General features: G+C 39.7%; 4 protein-coding genes across 6 annotated transcripts in view; 2 read left to right on the top strand and 2 right to left on the bottom strand.

Annotated features, from left to right (window-relative positions):
* The window catches only part of sos2 (son of sevenless homolog 2 (Drosophila)), a 42,413-nt gene extending 38,874 nt beyond the window's left edge, over positions 1 to 3,539 (top strand). For all 3 annotated transcript variants that reach the window (XM_078278272.1, XM_078278273.1, XM_078278271.1), the window contains one exon: positions 379 to 3,539. In XM_078278272.1, the coding sequence (XP_078134398.1) occupies positions 379 to 879 (501 nt within the window). In that variant the 3' untranslated portion in view covers positions 880 to 3,539. The remainder of the gene's footprint in view (positions 1 to 378) is intronic.
* Positions 2,238 to 12,701, bottom strand: LOC144535692 (uncharacterized). Its single transcript, XM_078278274.1, has 15 exons — positions 12,531 to 12,701; positions 12,067 to 12,181; positions 11,534 to 11,578; positions 11,088 to 11,252; positions 10,793 to 10,893; positions 10,127 to 10,263; positions 9,111 to 9,231; positions 8,768 to 8,906; positions 8,590 to 8,685; positions 8,405 to 8,494; positions 7,610 to 7,755; positions 7,343 to 7,441; positions 6,302 to 6,983; positions 5,001 to 5,104; positions 2,238 to 4,750 (listed from the first exon to the last, which is right to left on the bottom strand). Exons 3-15 carry the CDS (start codon positions 11,573 to 11,575, stop codon positions 4,648 to 4,650), a joined length of 2,025 nt encoding a protein of 674 aa, XP_078134400.1. The 5' UTR covers positions 11,576 to 11,578; positions 12,067 to 12,181; positions 12,531 to 12,701; the 3' UTR covers positions 2,238 to 4,647.
* Positions 12,702 to 13,385: 684 nt separating this feature from the next.
* Positions 13,386 to 19,136, top strand: cdkn3 (cyclin dependent kinase inhibitor 3). Its single transcript, XM_078277386.1, has 8 exons — positions 13,386 to 13,408; positions 14,113 to 14,198; positions 14,323 to 14,378; positions 14,488 to 14,532; positions 14,723 to 14,945; positions 16,433 to 16,464; positions 16,654 to 16,757; positions 17,910 to 19,136. Exons 2-8 carry the CDS (start codon positions 14,122 to 14,124, stop codon positions 17,997 to 17,999), a joined length of 627 nt encoding a protein of 208 aa, XP_078133512.1. The 5' UTR covers positions 13,386 to 13,408; positions 14,113 to 14,121; the 3' UTR covers positions 18,000 to 19,136.
* A 133-nt stretch (positions 19,137 to 19,269) lies between these two features.
* On the bottom strand, positions 19,270 to 26,233 carry cnih1 (cornichon family member 1). Its single transcript, XM_078277385.1, has 5 exons — positions 26,062 to 26,233; positions 24,336 to 24,404; positions 21,737 to 21,849; positions 21,242 to 21,385; positions 19,270 to 19,857 (listed from the first exon to the last, which is right to left on the bottom strand). Exons 1-5 carry the CDS (start codon positions 26,140 to 26,142, stop codon positions 19,830 to 19,832), a joined length of 435 nt encoding a protein of 144 aa, XP_078133511.1. The 5' UTR covers positions 26,143 to 26,233; the 3' UTR covers positions 19,270 to 19,829.
* Positions 26,234 to 26,246: the final 13 nt, after the last annotated feature.

Below are 26,246 nucleotides of genomic sequence, written 5' to 3'. Positions count from 1 at the left end.
TCGCATGTTAAAAGAAATAGTGGCAATAAAAGGAATTTGCGTTAACTCATTAATTTTGACAGCACTAGTTTATACTCACATTTTTGGAGTCTTTAATTAGTAAAGGTATTTGGTAATTTACAAAAAAGCCAAACTTAAAGGGAAGTGTTAAAAAAAACAAGCATAACTTTGTGGGGCATAATTTTTTTCTTCTTCTCATAATCATCTCGTTACCCCTCAAATTTTATGTTACGACCCCTCGTGGGGTTCCCAACCCCCAGGATGGAAACTGCTGCTACACACTAAATTCTAACCTGCACTGTGCATATCAGGGAGACATGTTGAGTAATACATCTTGTTTTGACACAATTCTGATCTCAATGTGTCTCTGTGTCTCAGCTGAGCTCCGACAGCCCCCCAGCCATCCCTCCCCGGCTGCCCCCTCCTCTGCCCAGGAACCAGCCTCGACCGCACGTCTACAACGGTCCCCCCATGGACGGTCCACTGCCCAGCCCTCCTCCTCCGCCACCCCGCGACCCTCTGCCCGACACGCCTCCCCCGGTGCCCCAGCGGCCCCCGGAGATCTTCATCAACTACCCAGTCAACATGCAGCCTTCCCCCGTGGGCCGATACCACTGGGACTTTGGCAGCTCACCCAGCTCCCCCAACACCCCGCCCAGCACGCCTTCACCCCGCATCCCACGGCGGAGCTGCCCGCTCAGCGCCAGCCAGAACAGCCTCTACCCTCTTCCTGTTCCCATCACTGCTCCACCTGTCCCCCCACGCCACAACTCCAGCCCACAACTCCCCAAACTCCCACCAAAGACATACAAAAGGGAGCTACTGCAGCCACCGCTACAAGGCCTCTCATTGGTGGAGAACACCGACAGCAGCCAGTGAGTCTGCATTGTTTTGTTTTTTTGTTTGTTTTTTTAACACCTAGAGGTGATCTTGAAATGCAAACTTCAAACTGTATCCTGTAAACTACGACACAGTGGACTCAAAGCTACTGATCAGAAAGAATAACACTGCTCCACACGCTCTTAACTCCACCCACTCGTCCTCTGCATCAACCAATCGCACCCCCGCTGTGCCTCTCAGGGGATCAGTAGCTCCACCTTCATCATAAACCCTCTGTGCCAATGAGAAACCCTCACCGGTGTGCCAGCTAATAAACAACAAGGAGTCAAGTGTCTGTGTCTGTTTGTTATGTACGGAGTCTGCTCCTGATAAAAGTTCTCACCCCATCACACTCTTAACTTACACTTACCCCACGTCCCACTCCTCTGTCAGGGTGGGGTGAATGTGGGGGGGCCTTGGACTTTGTAGCCTCAAATGTCATGCTTTGTTTCTTTGGGCATTGACATCATCTGGAGTCCTGCTGCAGCTCACAGATTTTTAAGACCTCGCTCGTCCTCAACGATCCACTTAGACATTGCTCTTTCACGGTGGCTGTGAGCAGCAGACATTTCCATTGACTTGTGTTTCAAACTAACTGATAAACAGTTGCCAAAGTCTTATTGTATGCAGGGGGATAAGGGATTTTCTTTTTTTAAACAAATGTGACATTAAAAGAAACGGATAAAGGAGGCGACACTGAAACCCCCACCTTGTATCTCAACTGTACACTGTGACTGTATAGACGTGAGTCAAACTGTCTGACTGTTTTTTATTTGAAGACAAGCCTCTCCGCAGCCACAAAACGTTGCCTTTTAAGAAATCCAACAGCGGTGACCTCTGACCCCAGGCTCCAGTCCTCTCGGCCCAAAATGGGGCAACGAGAGCCGAGAACACTCCATTTGCACATCGAGTTTGGGCAAAGTCAGCAGATTTTGTTCCGATATTAAAAATATCTCTCTGCGCTGACAGAGGCAGGTCTGCTACGATCTCAAACGGCACCGATCCAGGACAAAGACGAGGAGAGAAAAGAGAGAGACACGTTTGCCTCCCTCCAACTCTTCTAAAGCTGATGTCTTAACCGATCCCCTTATAGACGTGCGCTGCTGTCTTGACACTGTGCTCTTCTTCACAAGATCCAATGACCCAACTCTTCTTCGTTGGTATTAAAACTCAGCACTGGAAGCAGCAACCTCCTACCAGAGCTGGGTCAGCTCCCCGCAGTGGTGGCTCAAAATACCTAAAACCCCATGGAAAAAGAGGAACTTTTTAAACTCAACTTCTTCTTTCGGTCTCTTTTTTTTCTGCTTGAAAACATTTTGTTTCACTTTGGAAAGACTGAAATAATCCATACATCATGCTCAGATGTGCCTTTTATTTTGTTTTCTACTTTACAGAAATAAGCAAATGGTGTCTAAAATGCTAAAAAATAAAGTTGCCTATGTAATGTTTAGAACAAAGCTATACACTATGAAATTGTACATGTTTGTGGATACTGTGTATATATAACATGTATACACTAACTAAATAATTTGTATAAAGTGACAAGTTTTTTTTCCCCCCTGTTGTATTGTACCCTCATCCGCATCTGTTCAGTCGAATATTGCCTAATAATCCAATGCTGCTACAGTCGGATAAAAAAAAAACAAAAAAAAAAAAAAAAAACCAGAAAAAAACAGGTCACTTTCACTAACTTACTTACAGACAATCTCCAGTTGAAACACTGGGAGTATTAACTGAGGAAAGCCATTTTTTCTTCCCTGCCCCTTAGCTGTTTTAAAGCAATGGAAAAAAAAAAAATACAGTTCAATATATGCCAAGCACTTACTTAGACGTGTGCTTCACTTTGTACATCCTACTAATTGCCTATTCTCCTTTTCAAAGATTTGTAATGCTAACACTCATTAAACAGAGGTTGGAATTGTATTAAAGTTGCAGTTGAGCATACACAAACTTATATTCAGTTGCAAGTATTTGAGCATAGTGAAGAATTAGACATTTTTTTTTCTGAGAAACACACTTTGTGCACTTTAGGCTGTACTGTTGAAGAACCCCAGTTGTTATAGGTCATGTTTGTAAATTCAATGGTCCTATGCAACTGTTGAAACTCACTTTCTACATGGATCGGGCATAAAAACAAAAGTCGACCACCTCACTTTTATCCCCATGATGTGTTTAAAAGACACAAACACCTGAGGATGTCTGACTGCCATGAGCTGAATTTCAGCATCTTTTCAAAATATCACTCATGCCCCTTGTTCTTGCTGTATTCTGTGCACGTGATGATGGATGATTAAACTTCTGATAAAACTAGAGATAAAAGGGGAGTTCTGGAGGATGACAGCTGAAGTCAAATCCCTTCACTGTCTTCACCAGTGACTGTAAAAAGAAGGTCTTCACTCATGTGTCCATTTCCCAGTTTCCAAGTTTCCGTACTGGTGGGGTTAATTTCGCCAAATTTGACTTTTTGTTTTCTGCGTTTGTTTAGTTTTTAAACCCCAGCCTCGACAGAATTAACAGATTGGTTTTCCTCCGGTGGCACTGTAACAGCTTGATCCAGCGGTCGGTTTATTTGATGGTATGTGGCCTTTTAACTGCTTTGTATTAATGGTCTTGATGAGATTAATAAATCACCCAGTCTTATTTTGTACTGAACTATTCAATTCTCTCCTCGTTTTTTTCTTTTACAGTAAATTTAGCTTTCTGCATAAGCTATACGTTGAAAAGATTGAGGAATTGATAAAGAAATAGGTTTGACATTTTTGGGAAATAGGCTTTTTCGCTTGCTGTTTGAGAGTTAAATGAGAAGATTGATAGGCCTACCACTTAAAAAAAAAAAAAAAAAAAAAATTCTATATTTATGACTATAATTCTTGTCTCTGAGTAACGTTAGTTGCCAGGCAACCAGGATACAATTAAAACGACTAATTGCCGTTTTGCACCTCTGTTGTTGGACAAATTAAACAAACGAGATATACCATGTTAATTAGGGAGTTTTAGAAGTGCTGGTAGATTGATGTTGTTGTTAATATTTAATAGGCCCAGGCTAGCTTTTTCCAGACTTTGTGCTAAGCTAGCTATAAGCTAACCGGCTGCTAGCTGTAACGTAGCTTCATATTTAAATAGCAAGTGCTAGCTAACGTTACCATGCTATCAGAATACCTCATGTAAGTTACCTTTGGCTAGTTAACGTTAACTCTCCACCAGAAAGCGAAATAAGTGTATTTTCCAAAGTGTTCCTACCTATACTGCTTCCTTTAGCTAGCTAGCTAGATATTAAAATCTACCTAGTCCTTAAATTAAAGTAAAATATGTATTAACGTTATTCCTTAGTAATGTTACCTTTCTTTAGCTAGCTAGCTACACATTGGTGTCATATAAAACCATCTCACCTTCAGTTGAAATACAAAATTGTCTGGAATATTAAATTTTTCAATATGTTTGATCTGCTAGAAATGCTTCAGTCTAACCTGCATTTAAAAAAAAAAAAAAAAAGAAATATTTCTATCAGTTGTCAAATGTAATCCGGAAAAACCAAACGTCCAAACAAAGATGTCTGTTGTGTTTACAAAGGTTAAGCTTTAACAGAAAAACTAAACTTTTTTTAAGGGTCACTAATTCGACATTCATGCGTTACTGTCATGGCCTTTGGGGGAAAAATGTATCCCATCAAAGAAATCACAAATTGGGCTCAAGTTTGGTAGTAACTTCAAAGTTTTGTGTTCAACAGTTTTTAGTGATAGTCCTCTTGTCTCTGGGGCTGGGTGGGTGTCAAACGGTGCTGCAGGGTCCCTCACTGTCCTCACTGTTCTCCCACAATCCTCCACTGCTCATGGCTGCAGCATGGTTACCTCTCTGCTGAGACAGGCCTGGTCTGAAGAGATAAGAGAGAAGTTCAAGCTCAGAGAAGCAACAGGTAAAAGTATATTTATCTCATTAATTAAGTTTTTATTTGTATATTATATCTGCACTGAGAGCCACAATGCAAGTGTGAATTTGGTTGTTGAAATTGGTAATGTTTTAGTGCAAGCAGCTAGTACATTTCTGTATCACCCTCCTACCTGTGATTAGAGTGAAGATTAAGTGTCAACACTGTCATAATTCTACCTGATAAAGGCGTTTACCTCAGATTTTCTCTACTCTGGTTGAAATTTTGAAAGCTTTGCCTCGCTGGGGTTTGAATCGGTACGAAGCCTTGTCTGTGGTCTTTCTCTGGAGCTGCATCAGCCTAGTACATGCAAGGATGTGGAAATACAGAGAGCAGGTTAGAGTGAGTGACAGGAAAACAGGACTGCACAAAATATGGGACCAGTTGAAGAAATACTCCACCAATTTTCTTTCACATGAAGATATGTAATTTCCCCAGCGGTACTACTAAGCCTGTGGAAACAGTAATGTCCTCAGTGTCTCTGGAGGAGCTTTGTTTTTGTTTTTTTTCCACCCCCAATATCATTGATTGAAGAATGTGGACATACAGTAGGAAGGAACATCTTCTGTACATCTTAACAGTCTACGTTCTAAACGAGCCAGGGGGTCACTAAAGGAAAATAAAACCAAAACAAAGCAAAGGAGGAGCTTTGTCTGCCTGAGCAAATAAACCCGATGATGTCATCATTTGCGTAAGGAACTGATCTGTCCAGTTTGAAAGACGGGCGTTCACGAGGCAGAGAGGGTTTAACGAAAAGATGCTACCAAGCTGATTCTTCTTTTTTTACTTGTCTGACCATTCTTTTTTAAATCTTCAATGCGTAATTACTGGAGTGCCCCTGTAATTTGTTTTGTTACGTCCTATCCTACAGTATCTCCTATATTTTGTCAGAAATTCTCAAAAACCTGTGAATAGATTTTGGTGGACTTAAAATTAAAATTACAGTAAAAACCAAATAGCAAGTGATTAGTGTTTAATGCAGATCCACAAGAGAGATCTTTGAACATTTTCACTATTTCCTCAAGAACTATGACAATCTGATACATGTATCCGAGGATTATCTATCACTATTTGCATTGACATATAAAACACTTTCTTTTATTAAAGCGACTATATGCGTATTTTTGTATGCAAGTATAGTATCTTTCTTGTTTGAGTGTGTAAGTTAAAAAAAAAAAAAAAAACACTCAATGGAAACTGCAGTTGATGTGTTGCTGTACCAGTCTTACCACGAGGAGATGCCAAAGTACAATTTTCTAATTCAACTCATATTGGTTTTAATATCACAAATTTGTAGGTCTATGCAGCCTTGGCAGAGGTATGTACTCCTTGAGTAATTTTTAGTTTTGCTCATGTTTTGAGTACATGCTACTACACCACACTGGCATTATTTCATACTGAATCACTTTTAAAGGATGCTGCTGATACTGTAATATACCAGAAGAAGGCCCAGGATGGACAGAACATGATGGTTATGAAACAAAAAAAACGTTATACCTGTTTGGATGGATCATCCCAGATGGGCCTGAAGGCACTTTTTGGATGTAAAGGAGGAGACCCCTTCCTGACATTGACCAGCCTCTTCCCGTAGGAGCTGATGAGGCATGGCGTAAGCCCGTCCACACACGGCCCTGCAGTGCTTCTCAGAGGAGGGTGAGGGGTTAATCTGGGAATCTGCCACCTCAAACACACAGTCCTCTCTCTGGGTGGCTCCCTTGACTGCTGCTGCTGCTGCTGGCTGTATGAGGGCTTCAACAGCACCGGCACCTGGCTGTCCTCCTCTTCATCCTCCCCACTGTTACTGCTCATCACCTCCCTGCGCAGGGTGTCGTCAGGGCTGCAGGAGGTGACGGAGGAGTAGTCGAAGGCTGAGGTGTCATCTGGGTCTGTATCGCAGTTCTCAAGGCTGTGGTTGGTGTGAGGTGCCTCCAGCCCATTGCTGCATTTCCCGTTGGGCTGGCTGTAGGTGCCCTGGCCTGAGTCGCTGTTCTCTCCCCATGCTGCAGCGTCAGGAGTGAGGAGGGAGCAGTAAGCGTGTCCACAGTCACGGGCCGGCTGGTTCAGGAGGGTCCGGTCGCTTCCACAGCCCTTCCTCCTCACTGGGCTGCAGGACCAGCACTCCAGACGCATCGAGTGACAGCCGTCGACTCCGTTAGTGAGGTTGACAGCCTGGTCATCTCTGTAGGAAGGAGAGTGGAGGTTATTATACCAGGATGCCCACATCAGCTGTGAGAGTGAGGGACAGTGGCATGAAGGATGTGAAAACCTGTAGTACATTTACTCAGGTACAAAGATGAAGTACTCTTACTTTATTATTTTTTTACTTCACTACATTTTTCTGACAGTTGTAGCCAAGTTACTTTTTAAGTGCTCCTTCCATAACTGGTTTTAAGGCAAATGTGCCATTTAATGTAAACACATAATCACATAAATGTCACTGAAAAAGTCACTTGTCTGAAAAAGTCACTTGTCTGAGCTTGACTGCAGGTGCTCCTGTGCTTGCTGTACTGACTAAAGCCAGCAGAGGGCGACACTCACCTCTGAGCTGCAGTGTTGGACTCGCGCTGGGATTCTCTGGTCTGTTGGTTCCTCGTGCAACAATTTGCAGAGGATCCACCAGCCACTGCATCGGAGCAGCTGTTGTTCATGCAGAGAACGAGTATACATTTTAATCTCTGAATTTGTTCATGATGATGTTCATAATGAGCCAAAGACACAAACAGTCAATATAAATCTACATAAGCATCAAATCTGATATAAGAGGCATCAACCTGTTTATACTTAAAGATCGTCTGATGGTGATACCTTTGTCCAGCTCCTTCTCCTTCCTCCCATCGGACGTCTTCCTCCAGGATCACGTGACAGCGGGACAAAATGCTCCTCAGTGCTCGCTCAGTTCCCAGCAGGAGGCTGCAATCAGGATGCTCTTTACCCGTCCACTGCAACAAGTTCTGCAGAAGGAAAATTAAGCAATTCAGTAAAGTTTAGGGTCAGTTTAACTCCAAAAAAAACAATCTATTAACTATATTTATTCGACCTGTAGGACCTCCTAAAAGTGTTTCTAGACCTACTAAAATATTCATAACCCTTTTTAATATTTCTAAAAGTTTTGTTCATTTTGTCTGACTCTTAACCGCCCCCCATCCCTAGTCACTATACTTTGCATTAACCTCCATCCTGGACTATACATCTGCCCATTGCACATACAATATATTTTTTACACATTCTGCACTCAACCCATTCAGCCTTTTTTTTCTTATGCAAAACAGTTATTTTGTTTGTATATATTTGTTTCTGTATTTATTGTTTCATTCATATTACTGTTTAATATGTTTGTTTGTTTGTTTATGTATGCACCATTCACCAAGGCAAATTCCACGTTAAGTGTAACTCATTGTGGCAATGAACTCTTTTCTGATTCTGATATTGATCTCTGGCCTTCTACTATCCTTGAAAAAAAACATCCTCATTGGTGTACGTCTTGTTTTAGCCATCCTGAAAACTCAACCTCCTCAACTTTAGGTTCAGTGTTGACCTGCAGTGTCACGCCTTGTGTTGCTGCAGCTCTATAAAGTGGGCTCACTGTGGCTGCTGACTCACCTGAATGTGGCTCAGGTAGCTGTGTATGCGAGAGACAGGTGCCAACAGCTGGGAGAGCAGTTTCATTTCCTCTCTCTCCATCTGGCCGCTCTGTTTAAATGCATACATGAAATATCCATCAGCATGTCTGGTTTCTCAGGTACATAATGACTGAATAATGTTGATACTGTATCACTTTAAAATACCTGTATTTTCTCAGAATGATTTAATCTGTTGAACTCCAGTGAGAGAAATGACGCCAGGGTGGTCGTGTATCCAAGGTACATATCCGAAAAGGCTGTCTGGACAACCCAAATCAGAGCAATCGTGAGTCAGTGTTCAGTGTAATGGACTCAAAACACTTTAAAAAGAGCATCTACTTACGTCATTTTGTCCGATAAGCTGCACCAGGATGTCTCCAACCAGAGATTTCCAGTGCTCAGCAGATAACCGCTCCTGCAGGGTGTTTCGGAAGAGCAGATGTCGCTGTAACAGCTGCTCCACAAACTTCAAATATGTCTGACTGGATCAGGACACAAAAAAACAAAGGGAGGTGATTTAAATCGCAAACAGCAATTTAAAGCAATAAGCTGAAAGAGATTTTACTTGAAGTTTTTGCATCTGTCTGGAATTCATGTAAGCAACGATCAAGGTCTTTTTTTTAGAAAGGAAAATACATGAGCTGTTGTTCTTTGCTAAGTTCTACGGTCTACTGTTTAGCACTTACTATGGCTCCACAGTCATCTGGTGAGCTGGTGGTGTCTTGTATTTTTCATACAGCTGGTTTAAGGTTGACACGTACTCCCACTCAGAATGCAGAAGTTGCATCGCCACCTGATGCCGTGCATCTGTGCAAAAAAGAACATTTTAAGCTTCACAGATGTGCCTTTCACTCGTAATCAACAATTCAATTCAACAACTAATGTGACAATGTGACCGACCATCAAGTTTAATCCCCAGTGTGTTCATCTTAAAGTAGATAACCAAAATGAAGGGCTGACATCTACTGCTAAAGTGTTTTGGAAGGTGCTTTAACCTCAAGTGGTAAGTGTACAGACAGTTTATTAAAAAAAGATAGATTATAAAGACAGTCGCGTTCTCGTATACAGGCGGCCGCCGTCTTGGGAGCTTTTCTTGGGAGTCTTTCTAAACTATCTTTTTAACAAACTGTCTGTACACTTACAATGTTCTCAATGCTTCGGTTAACATTTGGGGACCCTCATTATGCTACCGTTGAAGTTTGGTGATATTTTGAGCCTTTTTAGTGGTATTGGTAGTAATTTGTTTTTACTTTCCCTGTGCCCCGAATACTAGCATTGTAAGCTAATCAGCGGTTCGCGCTAGCTTGTTTCAAGCTACAAACACATTCGATTAGCATGAAAACATGTCCCAGAGAGCGATCGAGTGGGTACACACAATTTTGCGCCGGAATTGTCCTTTAAGTTGTTAAGTGGGACAATTTGGTACAGTTAAAACATCTTCCTGACAACAGCTGTTAAAATTTTTCATTTGCTTATTGTTGGTTGAACCACTGTTGTATTATATCATCCAGTTAAACTAACTGCTCACGGGCGCCCAGATAGCTCAGTTGGTAGAGCAGGCGCCCATATATAGAGGTTTACTCCTCGACACAGCAGGCCCAGGTTCGACTCTGACCTGCGGCCCTTTGTTGCATGTCATTCGTGTCTTCATCTGTCCTGTCAAAAAAAAATGCCCAAAAAATTATCTTTAATACTTGCTCACCTGTGCCTTCGTTCAGCCCTGCTTTGAGGCCCTGCAGGAAACAGTGGAGGAGCAGTTTCCCTCTGGACAGACAGGCTGCTGGAGCAGACGGACAGTCACACTGACTCCGTTCACAGGCCGATTCTGCTGGGTCACTGCTGCACAACAGTGGACAGATGGCAAAATGTCTCTCTGCAGGTTTTACTTGTCTGTTATAAAAAAATGTTGTACCAGCAGTTATTACTGCCTGCTGACTAGGTATAAACAGCTTTTTTTTGATTCATTGTTTGCTGTTTGCCACTGACAATTATGACATTAAAATGAACACATATTATACATATGGATTTCCTGCAAAGAAGCAAAAACATAGTTAAGAAGACTTTTATGTTATATTCAGCATTTTACACTTTGTATAATGGGGTCAGATTTGGCAGAAATTTACAGCAAGGAAGATTATCCATGGCACAAACCAGAAAAGAGTTATTCTGGCCCCTTAGAACAAAGTACATATGAAATTACAAACCAATGAATTACATTTCTGTATTTGCCTTAATATTTGAGCTGTCACTTTTGTATTTGTTTTGGTAATTACAATATTTTTTCAAAGAGTGATTCCTTTATTTGGATAGTTCTAATACTTTGGATTCTTATCTGTAAAGCTCTGCAGTTCAGTGTTTTTGTTTTTACCTTTCTCTGTGTTTGGATGTAGAGCTCTTTCCATCCTGCAGAGGTCTTTGTCTGTTACTGTACAGCTGCAAGATCTGACACTGCATCACTCCAAGTTCTTCCTGTAGGATGACAAGGCGTTTGGTAAAGCTAAGTAACTATACTTTTATTCTGTGTAATATCTGTTATGGATGCACATGAGAGAATCCAGTCAAATTTGAGTGCTACCTTCAATTAATATGTAAATATAACACATACTGTTACCAAACTTTTCACATTAGATTTTTTTCAATAGTTCAACAAATCGGCGTCTCACCCTCAGTGACTCGACCAGAGCCTCCAAACGAAGAGCTTTCTTCTGGCAGATCCTCCGGTTCTCCACCAGCTCCTCCCTCAGGTACATGTCTCCATGTTGGATCTGACTGAGCTCCAGCAGAGCACTGGCGAACCCCGTCTTCAGCTCTGAGACCATGCATTGCAACTGACGGGATAGCAGGTGTCATATATTACTCAAAATTAGATGTATTAACAAGGCACAAAAAGCACAGACTTTTACACTTCTGACACTGTAATCATCGTAAGCCAAGGTAGATAAGAACAACATTTAAATGTCTAAACTGTATTTTGATCCAGGATTGCACTCTTGGACATCAAAGGGAGTTTATTTACCATCTACTGCTAATTTTTCAAATAGTAGGAGCTTTAAATTTAAACTCTCTCTTTAACAAAGCCAGGCTGGCTAATGAGGGAAGGCCAGAATACCTTGGAGATTTCAGTGATAAGCTCTGCCTCTTGAGGCTTCATGACCTGTACAGAGAGAGAGAGACACAAACAAGGCTGTTTGCAAACACTCGGTTATTAATGTGCACAGACTGTGCAGCCTGAATGACCTTTTTGATATGTCTAGCTCTTAGACTGTAGAGTAAAGCTGAGTTTGGTGAGTCCACCATTCAGAGAGGAGCATGTTCTCCTGTGTAATTCACTCCAAACATAGATCAGATAGCATTCACACAAGAGGGACAAAGCGGGGAAGTCAACCTATTTTTTTCCTCAGGAAAGTGAATCTTTAACCTCTTCCTAACCAAGTGCACACATACATTTCAAGAAACAGGCAGAAATGGAATATATGCATAGAGTTTAATTTGAGTAGTTTTGGTTTGAAGCACAACAAATGTGAATTATGTCATCATGTATTCTTTCTACCTATATAGTAAAGCCTATACATTTACTAGAAGAGTTAAAATAACATTCTTAACCAGATTTAATGACCTACTAATCTTGTTTGTTTGTGGTACCTGCTCAGATGTTGCCCCTGCCAGCAGCCCCTCTGCTAAGGAACTGGCAAGCCAGCCAAAGAGCTCAGCCCTGCAGGGGAAATGGCTGCAGGAGCCAAGATCCCTCCTTATAAGTCTGTTGACAGAAGGTAAGGCACGGATCAGCAAAAACTGGAAAATGGAATATATAATAGCCTCATGTTTTTAACTGTAAATACATCATTTAAAATCAGTTTTTAACAGATTAATAACAGATATCCTTATTTTACATCACCTTTCTGGAAGTAAAATATGTGGAAATCACATTTTATAGAAGGTTGCAAGACTGATGTAGATGCTAGCTACTTAAAAAGCATCTTATAATATTTCTAAGCATAATTATAATGTCAGCGGTGTCCAAATAATAAAGAATCCACCAAAAAAATCATAAGGCAAAGACTGACTGCTGAAGCAAAATATATAAAAGAAAGCCACAGGGAACTCACCTCAGTTAAAGCTCTTCAATATTGCTTCTGCAGGCATCTGAAAAGATGCAGTGAATCCAAAAAGACTTAACATTTCCAGTGTTCTTGAAATGTTCTGTGGAGAAACTTGTTTTCAGTCATTTGCAGTGTTTGAAGGTGGGTGTCTCGTGTTTGAGCTGCATGCTGCTCTGCGCGGACAGCAGATGTCCCGCATGAGCTCAGCTCTGATTTACTGAGGAAGTCAGGTTCAGTATGGACCATGTAAATGCCATAAGGAAAGTATTGCACTAGTTATTGTTGTTCAATGTGCATCCGTGTAAATATATTCTGTTCTAGCCTACTATACACGTTTAGTTTTATTCTTATTTAGCTTTATTTGCTCACAAAGTAGTTTTTTGTTTAAATAATATGGAAATGGGAAATGTCAGTGGTAGTTGTAAAATATAATGAGATAAGACAAGAAAACGATACAGAACTATTATATTAATATAATAAAATTATTGAAAACAACAAATAAATTAGAGAGATGACATTATATAGCCTACAAAATAAATTGTGCAAATATAATAATAATAATAATAATAATAATAATAATAATAATAATAATAATAATATAGTTGTATTTATATTTATTATATGATTTACAACAGGCTTCATCTAAATGATCGATTCCATTGATTCAAACACCGATTATATCACGTATACCGTCATTTTCTTTACTCCGCCCGTCTGGATCAGTCCGTAGAATAAATCGAGCCCACACGTGCCTAGTTTGTTTAGTCGAGGGGCGTGGTTACAGGACAGTTCTTGAATCCGATTGGCTGCTGGGCTCAATGAGTTTTTAAATCTTAGCAGCAGACGGGGCTGTCAAAACAGCCGAGAGGAATAGAGCGAGGGTGGTGAGAATTAATTAATTATTTCCACATTTATTTATGTCTGTAATACTGACATACATACTTACATAAATATTTAAATTAATTGTTTGTGTGTTCCGTTTTGCGAATTCAATCTGAGAGATGAGCTAGCTAACGCTAAACAGCTAGCTAACGTTAGCTACTATCAGCAAGAAATTTCTCTCCGAGCAACATTCATACAAATGTATTCATGTTAATGCAATGTCAAATAATGTGTAGTCGTTTATCTAAATCATTGCCTTCATGGTAATGGATAAAAAGCTAGGTACTAGCCAGGCTAAAGCACGATTAATTTATAGTTTACAGGTTGGCTTCATTAACAGACGATGGTTGGCGTGTAACTTTAAGTAACGTCAAGTGCTGACACGTTAGCTTGTTTAAAGGATCATACCAAAGCTTCTCCCCGTCTCTGACCATACCCATCATGGTTTTACGTTGTCATAAAAAGAAGGTATATGGGAACAGCACACAATAAAATAAAGACCTGCATAATGTAATATAGTCAAAAACAAAAGTCTTGAAACAAATAACGTTACTACCTTTAAACTTGCTTGGAAATGATCCATTACAGCAAACACTGTACTTTTTTTCTTCTTCCAAAAATCAAAAAAGTATTCATGATATAATTTGAATATTAAAGTGAAGTCAATAGACTAAAAACCATTTCATAGATTCAGTTTGTTTGTTAGGCTGAAGCCATGAGGACGAGTGAGTTTGACTCCTCATCTGAAGAGGAGGTTGAAGAGGAGCAGCTGACGCCCTTCCACATCTCCTGGTAAGTTTCAGTCGCATTCCTTTTGTCATGGGCTACGGAAAAAGTGTGTGTGTCAGTTTGTTTTTAAATGATGAAATGTAAAAAGCATTAGTGTTCATGTATATCTATTTTGATTGTCTTTAAGGTTACCTCTGTCCATAGTGGAATGCTCGCAGTTTCTCGGGATATGTGCACTACCGGGTAAAGTCGTAGTTTATCATTTTATATATATATCTATCTATGTTTTTACTTTATTGTAAGGTTTTGTGCAAAATTATCATAAAACTGTGTTTCCCTTATCTTACTTCAGGCTGCAAATACAAAGATATCCGCAGGAGTCTGGAAAAAGACGTTGGTAAGGCGACCTTGATTCTTACTGGTGCTCAAATAAAATACTTTGGAAATAACATCCACAAGTAGATCTTTATTTGAACTTTCTGCACACTGCAGTGTGTGAGAGTTATTTTAGAGAATCCCATACTGTTACATTGATTCAGCACACTTTTAAAGTTTGTTTTACATCCTGGCTTCCTTCTTGTTAACAGATGAGCTCCAGAACCAGGGGGTGCAGGAAGTGTTTGTGTTCTGCACCAGAGGAGAGCTTAACAAGTACAGGGTTCCCTCCCTGCTGGAGGTCTACCGGCAGCGAGGCTTTACAGTTCACCACACGCCCTTCCCAGACGGAGACGTTCCTGAGCTGGAGCAGTGCTGCCACATACTCAAGAAGCTGCAGGTCAGCCTCGAGAACAACAGGAGGACTGTGATCCAGTAAGTGAACTGATGAGATTCAGAATTTAAAAAATCAGCTACTCTATAAAAGTTCATCAGTGTTAAACAAAATACACACGAAGCGCAGGGGTCTTCAATGTTTTTCAAACCAAGGACCCCTTAACTAAAATAGAGACTGAGCAGGGACCCTCTACTACTAATAGTGTAAAAATTAAGTTAGGTAGGTTAGTAGGGCAGCCTAAAGCCTTTATACACCCTTTTAGTGCATAAAATACTTAGCTATTAAAATAATAATTGTCAGCATGATTTTATAAATCATGTTTTAAAGTTAAACATACATGTGGCACAGTGAATCCTTAGGATGAACTATATCTGTGGGTGGCTAACTTAGTGACTACCTTACCTATAGGCCAGTAAGCCTATCATCAGTGGGGATTAATATTTGCTTAAAATATGTTGGATTCATGTTAAGAAATTGTAAAAAAAAGAAAAGAAAAAAAAAGTACAATAATTTGGAGGGCCCCCCCTCAGAAGAGGTTATACCCTTTTGTCATGTTACGGCAAGTAAAGCAGTAGAATTAAGATAGTACGTTTTGTTTTCCTGCCAGTTGGCTTGATGTTCCCTAGAAGCTCTACACATTCTAAAATCAGTTGACGGGGGATGATGAACCTTATTTTCCACATTTTCTTGTATTTTTCATATAATGGAGCACATTTATACTTATAATACACAGATTAAGCTACTGAACACACGACAAGCCTTCTGGTTGAGAGGGTGTTCATAAATAATAAGCAGACTTAACTCAAGCATGTCTACATTAACACAAAGAGGATTCATGAAATAGAAAGTAGTCAAAGATAGTGTTTACATGACAAATGATCATCCTTTGAATGGATTACACATCACAAAAAATATCTGCTCTGTTTTGAAAAGTTTCTTGTTTAAATTATATGACAACATAGAATATGTATTAAATCAAGAAAAGTTTCTTGTAAAAACTAAATACTTTGGTCTCTAGTAATGATGAGAATACGGTATAGCTCATATTAACAAGAAAAATGTATGCTCAGTTTTTCGTTAAAATGTGAACGGCCTTTGTGCGCTAACGAGATCCTTTTCATGTTTTAATGAAAAACAGATCAAAGTTTATATGAAGTATTTTTACTCGGATTGAGCTCTTATTCTAATGGTTATTGGAGTAAAAGGCTCCATGTCAACACAGCTACTGACAGCAGCCTCAACAGGCCAGAGCAGTAAAAGGAAGGTTGCTGGTTCATGTGTCACTTTGTAAAATCTGCTGCTGAAAGGCCCCTGAGAGGCTCTTGAATCCCCGAGTGAGCTGATAACGCAGCTCACCAGGCAACAGGAAGAAACTGGCTGTACTGGACTTGCCTAATATATGAGAGAGTTTAACTATGTAACTAAAGCAGGGTATTCCTACTTAATCACGCAAACTTAGAAACCGGGCGAGTGAAGGTTAAAAATAGACCCCTCATTACACTTTTTTTTTTTCCTCCTCCTTCAGCTGTTACGGAGGCCTGGGACGCTCTGGATTAGGTACGAAAAATTTACTTAACCTTTTTTATTTATCATGTCAGTCAAGATCAATGTGTCCTTTCTTCATGATTTTCTTTATACTTGATTTTCTTTTTAAAATATGTCAAAGTTTGACCTTTTTTAAAAATGTTGAATTATATCTATCTATCATTTCACTGCTCTGATCACATGGGTGTCTCATGTTTTCAGTCGCTGCTTGTCTGCTGCTTCAGCTCTCTCTAACAATGACGGCAAACAAAGCCATCGAAATCCTCAGGGAGCACCGAGGAGGAGGAGCGATACAAACCGTGAAGGTGAAAATAACTTCTTTCTTTTTTTTTTTATCTGTTGCATTTCAGAAACTACAGCCGTCTGCAGCTTTTGCATGTTTACCTCATTAACCGTGAACATATTTATCATTTGTGCTGACCATTTCCACTGCATATCACAAGAGTTGTTTTTGATTTCCTACCTTCCATTTGTTTTCTCTTATTTCAGTATGTGATTTAAAAGAAAAACTCAGAACCGACATTTTTTACCAATGTTTCATTAGTGTTGAGTTATAATAAAGTTGTAAGCAGGTACTATTTTGAAAGATCCTCCCTGGTGGTATGTTTTAAAGAGAATTTTTTCCATTAGATTTAGTTCCTCGCTGTATGTTATACATATCCAAATATGGCCCGCCATCAAAGTGAAATGAATCACAATCTCCCTGCAAATAGTCCACTGGATAACCAGCCATTGCAGTTAGTATTTTATTTTTGTCTTCTTAGTTTCCTAAGAAGACAATCATGTAAATAAAATATTCTTTTGTTTGCTACTACTTTGACTAAACTGACATTGACCCACAGCCTCTGCAGGTGAACAGGCAGGTGTCTGGTTAGCCAGTTTACTACAGATACTAGCTAAAATGAGCTAATCCAAGGAGCTACTTTCTGTTTACTTTTGGTTGGACTCAAAAGACAAGCGTATGGTATGTGTTAGGCGTTTTGGCAAGTTGAAAATGTTTGAAAAATACCATAATTTACCTATAAGAGTGCTCCGACATTAGATATTTGATAGTTGGCTATTGACAAGTATTGGATTCAAATACTATGTTGTAAGAAACTGGACCTTGGAGGACAAACTGTAAATAATATTATTGGCCAATATTAGCCTATCACAAATATATCTGTAATGCTGTACATGTCAGCCAATCAATATAAAATGATAATTCAGAAGATGCGTTTGACTTCATACCGAAATCTCTGCCTGTAAAGTGGGAATGTAAAATATTTTTTGTAAAATGGTCAGCAGTAATGTAAAATGTATTTATTTGGCTTAAAAGTGCACGACCACCAGTATTGTTCTTTTGTTAATCTGTTTGAAAAGTGTTTGACTGCTGCTTGTTCTCTGTGAATTATTGTTTTGCTGTAATATTTATAAACAAACAAGTTAACTAACGAATTCGTTTTGCTTTTCCGTAGCAATACAACTTCCTCCATGAGTTTCGGGAAAGGTACAAGGCCTACCAAGACAGTGGAGAGGTTTGCACAGAGCGCTCATTGTCTCGCTGATCACTCTTCATATCAATGAGTCGTACAAATATTGATCTCTTCAAACTCTTGTCAGCGACTTTTGTCCTGATTGTGTGTGATTTATAATTGTATTCGCTGATGATTGCACTTTAACAAAGTACTCTTTAATATATTGCTTGTTTCATCATAATCAAAGACTTGATGAGGAATTCCTGCTGGGATGTTAAGTTTAAAATGCACACATTTGTTATAAATGCTGAGGATGTTAACTGAAAAAAGGTCTCCTGCTGTATCTATACTTGATATTGAATGGTATACTTAAAGAGAAGGATAAATTAAACTGGATGGGGGCTTTGCAGATGTCAGTTTTATAGAAACATGTCCAATGAGCTGCGTTTATTTTCTAAATCTGTAGTACTGCAAACCATATTTTTATTAGCCATGCTACTGACATGACTAATAAAAATGTTTCTTTGCCCCCTTGTGTACTTCTTGTCTTTAAAAGGTATTGAATTAAAAGAACATTCCAGTCCATAACAGTAGGATAGTTTTATTGAGTTTGAATTAAACTTGAGTTGTCATTTCCTAGATGTGACATGATGGGATCTTATACATAAAAATGTTAATGTCATCTGTGGCCATCCCTTTCCCTGATAAATGTACACATTGGAAAATAGCAATAAATACTCTAGTATTTATGAAAACTTTTGTCTAATGGCCTCAACTCTAAAAGAAAACATCACTTTCCAGATTTACTGAAAATGACCCAACACTGGAGGAGTGTTTGATATCTTGGAGACAAAAAGTAAAATTAAAAACATTGAATAAATAAACACTGGATTTCCTAAGCTGTGGAATATTTGGTGGTGAAATGAACAAAATGCACAAATCACAAAAACAGTTAAGGAATTTCAAAAGATACATTCAACAGTATGGCACATCAGTTTCCTACCAAAGCTCAAATGCGGAAAGCAGAATAAAGTACTGTTGCTCCCTAATGCTTAATACATTATTGTACTGTTGAGTCTACCTTTAATTGATAGCTGCGAGGGCGATAAATACAGGTTGCATACACATCTCTGGCTACTGTGTTCACACGTAAGGAAACAAATATTGCCATCGATTTCAACAGGGATTACATGTGAATGTGATGATAAGTCTGAAGTATGGATAGAATACATCAGATAGTTTGAAAACTGATGTGACAACCAGACTGTGATTGTCCCTGTGCAACACGTTTCACTAAGTGATAACTCATTCACTTCAGCCCTCACTGTACAAGCCAAGTCCCAGAATGTCTATTTTAAGACTGTATGTACCTGTGAGCAATAACAGAAGTCTAGTTTGTATTTAACTATTTGTTTTAGTTATAATAATGAATCCCACTGCAGGTATAAATTAGCTGTCAAAGCCCAGAATCTAATTCACAGGAAAAGCTAATACAGTTCAGCACACAGCTCAGATTCTCACAGATAATGCACACCTGAAAATGTCTACCTAATTTTGTAAACACTCAAAACTTGGGAACCAAGATGAAAAAAAACTTTAAATCCCAAGCATCAAAATCACCATACCAATAAAAAAATAAAGGGAAGAGGAAAAAAAAAAAAAAATCGTCCATTCAGGTTTGTCCTCATTTTCCATAAAATGTTAACTATAGTGCTATGAGAGGAACGCTGCGACCGAGATTTTCTCTTAAAACAGGCTAAATGTTTCCGAAATGACACTCTGCGCTGTGTGTGGAAGGGGTCGAGAGTTTGTCCGCTTGAAATGGCGTCTTGTGTTGCTGAAACTATGGTCTCCAGTAGGTCCAGTGTTCCAGCACTATGATCATAGCATCTGGTCAGTCCTTCTCCTTTATCATCCGGTTTAGGAGCTCACCAGAACATAAATCATCCTGTTAGAAATGAGATGAGAAAGTACAACAAGTCAAATATCTAAACTGTTTAGCAAATATTTCACACATCGCCATGTTTGGATTTTACAGGGTTTACATCTTCACTGCTTTTGTTAAAAGGTCATTGGGAAATACTCTTATTTGCTCTTCTTAAATGAGAAGATGTGTGGGTAAATATGAAGTTACAGCCAGGAGATGGTTAACTTAGCTAAAAGACTGGGGGAGAGCTAGGCTAGCCTGGCTCTGTCCAAAGGTAACAAAATCTACCTACCAGCACCTGTAAAGCTCCTTATTTAAAAGGTCCCATGGCATGAAAATTTCACTTTGAGTTTTTTTAACATTAATGTGAGTTCCCCCAGCCTGCCTATGGTCCCCAAATGGCTAGAAATGGTGATCGGTGTAAACCGAGCCCTGGGTATCCTGCTCTGCCTTTGAGAAAATGAAAGCTCAGATGGGCCAATCTGGAATCTCCTCCTTATGATGTCATAAGGAGCAAGGTTACCCTCCTTCTCTTGCTGTGCTCACAGAGAATTTGACCCACCCACAGAGAAAGAGAGAGGCATCATGGCTTTTCAAACGAAAGCAAAGTGGCAGTTGGTCGCTGGCCACACAGTATTAGGGGACCACTACAGGCTTTATATAAAAATACTTCAGATACAGTATTAGGGGACCACTAAGGCCTATATAAAAGAGACTTCAGATACAGTATTAGGGGACCACTAAGGACTATATAAAAGAGACTTCAGATACAGTATTAGGGGACCACTAAGGACTATATAAAAGAGACTTCAGATACAGTATTAGGGGACCACTAAAGGTCTATATAAAAGACTTCAGATACAGTATTAGGGGACCACTAAGGTCTATATAAAAGCATCCAAAGAGCACCATGTCATAGGACCTTTAACGAATATCTTAATCTTGAACAAATAGTGTTAATTAGTGAGCTTAAAAAAGGTGCTAGCAGATGGATTTTGTTACCTTTGGACAGAGCCAGGCTAGCTTCCAGTTTTTATACTAAGCTAATCTAACCAGCTATAGCTTCATATTAACAAGCAGATATTGGAGGTATTGATTTCTAATGTAACTTTTGGCAAGAAAGCCAATAAGCGGATTTCCCAAAATGTTTAACTATTCCATTAATGATTAATTCATCATTAATGATGAGTTCAGGTTGTAAGAGATTTACCATCTTTACTTCATTTGCTCTAGACGTTTTACTTTGAAAATTAGAAATGTGGCAGATTTGCAGAGGATGAAGTTAACCATATATTTTTATACATAACAATCCAGTGTAAATAACTTCTTTTTTTTTTTTAAAAACGTACAACCGAAACATGAGCACTCACTACAAAGAAACGAGGTAGAAAAAAATATTTTGTACCCGTAGAGATAGTAGAAGAATGACAGGAGGTAGAAAGCCAGTTTGCACCAGCCTTCTTTTTGACAGAAGGCCAGGATGTCAGCATTCATGATGGTTGTTGGGTCATAGAGTCCTGGACAGCTCATCACAGGTCTGCTCATATACCTGCAGCACAGTAACAAATGGGTGTGTTAAGTCCGATTATACTGTACTTTGTATGTTGTGAAAGTATCGGGTCCTGGCGTCAGGTAATACAGACTTAATAGTACTGAATTTTATCACTTTATAAAACTTAAAATGTATTGATCAATGGTCACATACAATTGGCAACACAGCGCAGTGAAATTTTACTTCTGCATTTAACCTATCCTAAAGGAGCGGTGTGCTGCTGAAAGGCGCCCGGGGAGCTACATGGGGTTCGGTGTCTCGCTCAAGGAGGACTTCAACATGCGGACAGGAGGAGCCGGGGATCAAACCGCCAACCTTGTGATTTAAGGATGACTGCGAGATACCCACCTCCAGACATGATAAGCCAGCAGTGGTAAGTTGAGACAGAGGGTGAGCCACTCAGCCGCACAGAAGAACATCACACAGAAGAAGAAATGGATGAGATACTCTGGAAGCACCAGCTGAAAAGAGCAAAATTTGAAGAAAATGTCAGAATCCACATGCACTGAGCAGTCAGTCCAACTCTATTTAGACAAATTCAACTGTCAACACAAATTACTTAATTACCAAGTATGGCGTCACATGGAATAAATTATAATGCTGGTCAGAAGACAATACAGTATAAAGTTACAGAGCCTCAAAGGCAATGAGGCCTTTTTACAAAGATATGCTGAGCTATTTAAAGAGCCACAGATTTAAAAATTGCAGTCAGCTCCACAGAGAGTCAGACAGGAGTGAAATACTAATGAGCTCCAGTGAGCTGCTTATTTTAACAATGGATTTTTCTATGCACATGTTCTTAGATTTCTGCATGGTTCAGGCCCAGCTTGACTATTACTACATGTGCAGACAAATGCCATATGTACAGTAAGCTGTCGTACTGTAGGTAAAATACATGAACAGTGCTTTATCATGCACTGATCTGACACAATATGTAACACTGACAGGGTGAAAAATTAAGCCCTGCCACCTGCACGAGTTGAGTGATTTGAACACTAACCCAAACTGAGGGGGAAGAAAGACCCCACTTGGCTGACTTAAAACTCCCACAAATGCAAATGGATGGAAAAGGTTGATTTCCCACCCTGGTTATACGTCATGCATCATCAAGTAAAAGGGGAAACCCATCAACAACTTGCTCCGGGAGACTATTTGCACATCTCAACATCAACATATTTTGCAGTAAGGGCGAACTCACAGATCATCCCACATCTTAAAACAAACTGGGCGACACACTGGAGTAGGACCATGCTGTGAGCACTAGCAGTGTTTATGCAGCAGCCTGCCTCAGGTTGACAGGGTTCGATGTGGTGCGGAGGTTCAGGGGGGCAGATGGAGGCACCACATGGAAGCCATGCATTCAAAAAGAGCAGAGGGCGGAAGGGTGGGGGCAACCAACAGCCCACAGATGGAAAGGTGAGGGGCGTGTAGGAAGGGGAAGGTGCAGGAGCGGAAGGGAGGGGGGGGGGGGCTATAATGTGTTAAAACCCTGCACTGTGCTGCCAAATACAAAACAACTGATGTGACAATCCACACGCGAAAAGACTGGCCATGGTCAAAACTGCAGATAGTACTGTGGAGTGCATCATGGATTAAAGACAGAGAAATCTGTACTTTTACCTAAAATAACTCCTACTACTGAAATCACTAACCAATCAGTGATCTGAAATATTGCTGAGCTGGAGAGTGTTGGGATTCTGCAGCCAGCCATCTGTTCTGAACCCTAGGTGATGGAAGTTAGAGCCAACACTGAGCTCATACAGTAGCTTAGTTCTGCTAATTGCTGAATCAAACTGCAGTCTGCACTTCATAGAAAAGTGAAATAATGTGTGATAATTAAAGTTTAATTCAAAGCTGGAACATTAAATCAATTTCTTCCAACACTTATCAAGCATTACCCTATACCATGATCCACAGCTCAAAGTATTCACAACTCAACAACTGATCTGACTTTACATGATTACCATGAATACTGTGATGTAAAAAGGACAGTGTATGCCTGGTGTCATGTAACAGTTGTTTCAAACTCAAGACAAGTTTCCAGACAGTCTGAGTTTACTGAGAATTTACTGCCCCAGTAACTATAACACTATTTGCAAACAAAGGGTAGGTTGTAATAAAGATCATGCATGTTTTGAGCATTTGCAAGTCTTTTCAGTTAACAGCTACATTTTATCAATAACACTGAATATATCATCCCAGCTAACGTTGTCCACCATTACACACAGTGGCTCCTATACCTAAAAGCAGCTTAAGGCATAGTCAATTCAATTGATTAGATGAGGTATAAAAAAAATTAAAAAAAAGAATAGAAAGAACAATCCGTTATTTCAGTTAACGCTCATACCCTTAAAGCTGCACTTTAAAAGGTTGCGAAAAAAGAACTAATCCACAACAGTGAAACAAGAACTAATCCACAACAGTAAAATTATATATATATATATATATATATATATATATAAAAATCTATTACATGACAGTGAAAAACCTGAGGCACAGGTGGCATGTTGTCTAATCCCAGGCTAAACTCCGGCTTTAACTCTGAGATTAGTTAACTGAAAAGACGTTTGCAAACACTTCTCCGTGCAAAATGACAAGACTGCAGACTGAGTTGAACTGAGCGGGCATTTTAAAGATTGGTACAAACCTTTATTGCAATTTTGACTCTTTTAATCTTTTTGACCTTTTCAATTGTCTTTTTGCCGTTAAAGTGTAAAAAAGCAGATTAGGAAAAACAAAAAGGCGTTAGAGTTGGACAGCTGACAAGATCACTGAATTCATAACAGGCAGATTATTTAGCATAACAGTGCAGAGAAATGATTGAAAAACAAAACAAAAAAACGGGCGGATAAAGTTATTCTAAACTAAATGAAAGACCTTTCAACAGAGCATTTCTGCATGCAGTCAAAGAGGCAGAAGGTGTGTCAGGTACGGTGGAGTCACTTACCGGATTTAAAGTGTTACACTGATCTATAGGATTCTTGTAATCAGTCTTCAGCTCATCAAATGCTATTATCTGGGGGAACAAGATAATCACAATGTACAGAGAGCAACTTAATGTAAATGTACATTTTATAATCTTTGCAAAAAAAATAAAATAATGCAATTTCTTAGTTTGAATTCAGTCACAAGGTGGAACATTTACAGTGTTCCATCAATCTGTCACTTTATTTTCATTCCACATCTTTTACGAAGAGCAGCAAGTTCATATGCAACATTCTTTAACTGTACACTATGTGCAATATTTCAAACAAACATGCACAGTATAATACCCCCCCTCACAGAACAAAAGAATTCTGTTATGTACATGTTGCTTGTTTTTTTCTAAATGGCCCGCATCTGATCGTCAATTCCTTTCTTTTTTCAATTTACCAATTATAATGTATTCTACAAATGTCAGAAAATAGTTAAAAATGCCCAGAGCCAAAGGTCTTCAAATTGTGTGATCAACAGTCAACATTTTGGAGGCTGAAACCAAAGAATGCTTGGAAAAGATTATCAAAACTGAGTGAACTGTGTTATCGATTAATCAAGTACATGTTAAAGCATCACTGTCAAAGCAATATACTCTTTTTAGTCCTGGTGTTTACCATTGAAACGTTTACGGTTACATCAACGTAATGACATTTAATTGTATGTTCAGTTTTATTTCACGTCACGTTTAAAAAGGTAACGTTATAGAACTCGTTTACTTACACCAACTGTATGGGATAATCATTAATAACGTTAACGTAACTTTTTGAGTCATGGCACGTTACCTAAAAGTTAATTCTACACCGCTGATGTGGACATTTTGACAATAAAACTGACGGTATTACAAAACAAAGACATGCGACATGTTGGGGAAACAGGTGACAGCAGCATCACAGAGCGGTTTGTCGTTCCAGGATTGGACGGTTAGGTTAGCTAGCTAAGCCTGCTAAGAAGCTGGCTAATTCATAGCTCAACACTAGCTAATCATTTGATATGTCTGACAAATTACTAGAAGTTTGCTATAATCACATTAAGGTTAATACACGGTGAACTATGGAAGGAGTTACGTTAATACGACAAAACTGTGTTAGTCTTGGTGTTCTAACTGTTAGTTAACTTTAGCTCCTAGCCAACGATTGGCATGTATTTATTTCCAAGGAAGGCGAAGGCATGTCCCGCCCTATTCTGCCTCTGATTGGCGTACCTTGACATTTTTTACCTTAACCATAACCAATCACGCTCCTATTGCCTAAACCTAACCAACCCAACCAGAGCAGACAACGAGTACTAGCCAATCAGAGGGAGAGTATGAGGGGCCATGCCTTCCCCATGCCTTCGCCATCCTATAACTTTTTGTCCAAAGGTTGGGTGTGTATGTGCCATTCAACGGATGCGTTCCCGTTATTATCATACATCCATGGCGTTGCATGTTACGTATACCGAGCACTGAGTTTGCGGAAGTTTCTCCGGAGTTAGCTTGGATACGTTCTGTCCAGACGTTGCCAAGATCCGCAGTGAGCGACGTAAATACTACATCCATGTATAGAACCCCCTAACACGTCCCGGCTATGTAGCAACAAAGCTGGCCTAGCGTTAGCTGGTCTCTGCCAGCCTTCCTTGCTCTTTCGCCTACTTTTATCCGCGCCGTTGGGAGTGGCAGGCCAACAGTCCTACCTAAAGTTGTCAAAATGTGTACTTACATGCCAGATAGCAAAGAAGATAAGCGCCGCCGTGAGCAGCAGAGCGAGCATGTAACAAAAGGCCGCGAATGTGAACGCCATTTTTTCTCCGGTTCTGCTAGTATTTTCCTGGCTCGGTCGGCGGGTGATGCAAGCAGCTTCGCAACCGATTTGAGATTTGTCTTCTTCTTCATTGAGTGTTTAGC

The sequence above is a fragment of the Sander vitreus genome, chromosome 20 (genome assembly GCF_031162955.1).
Source record: "Sander vitreus isolate 19-12246 chromosome 20, sanVit1, whole genome shotgun sequence".
NCBI lineage: Eukaryota > Metazoa > Chordata > Actinopteri > Perciformes > Percidae > Sander > Sander vitreus.
This window is presented reverse-complemented; position numbering and strand designations above follow the sequence as displayed.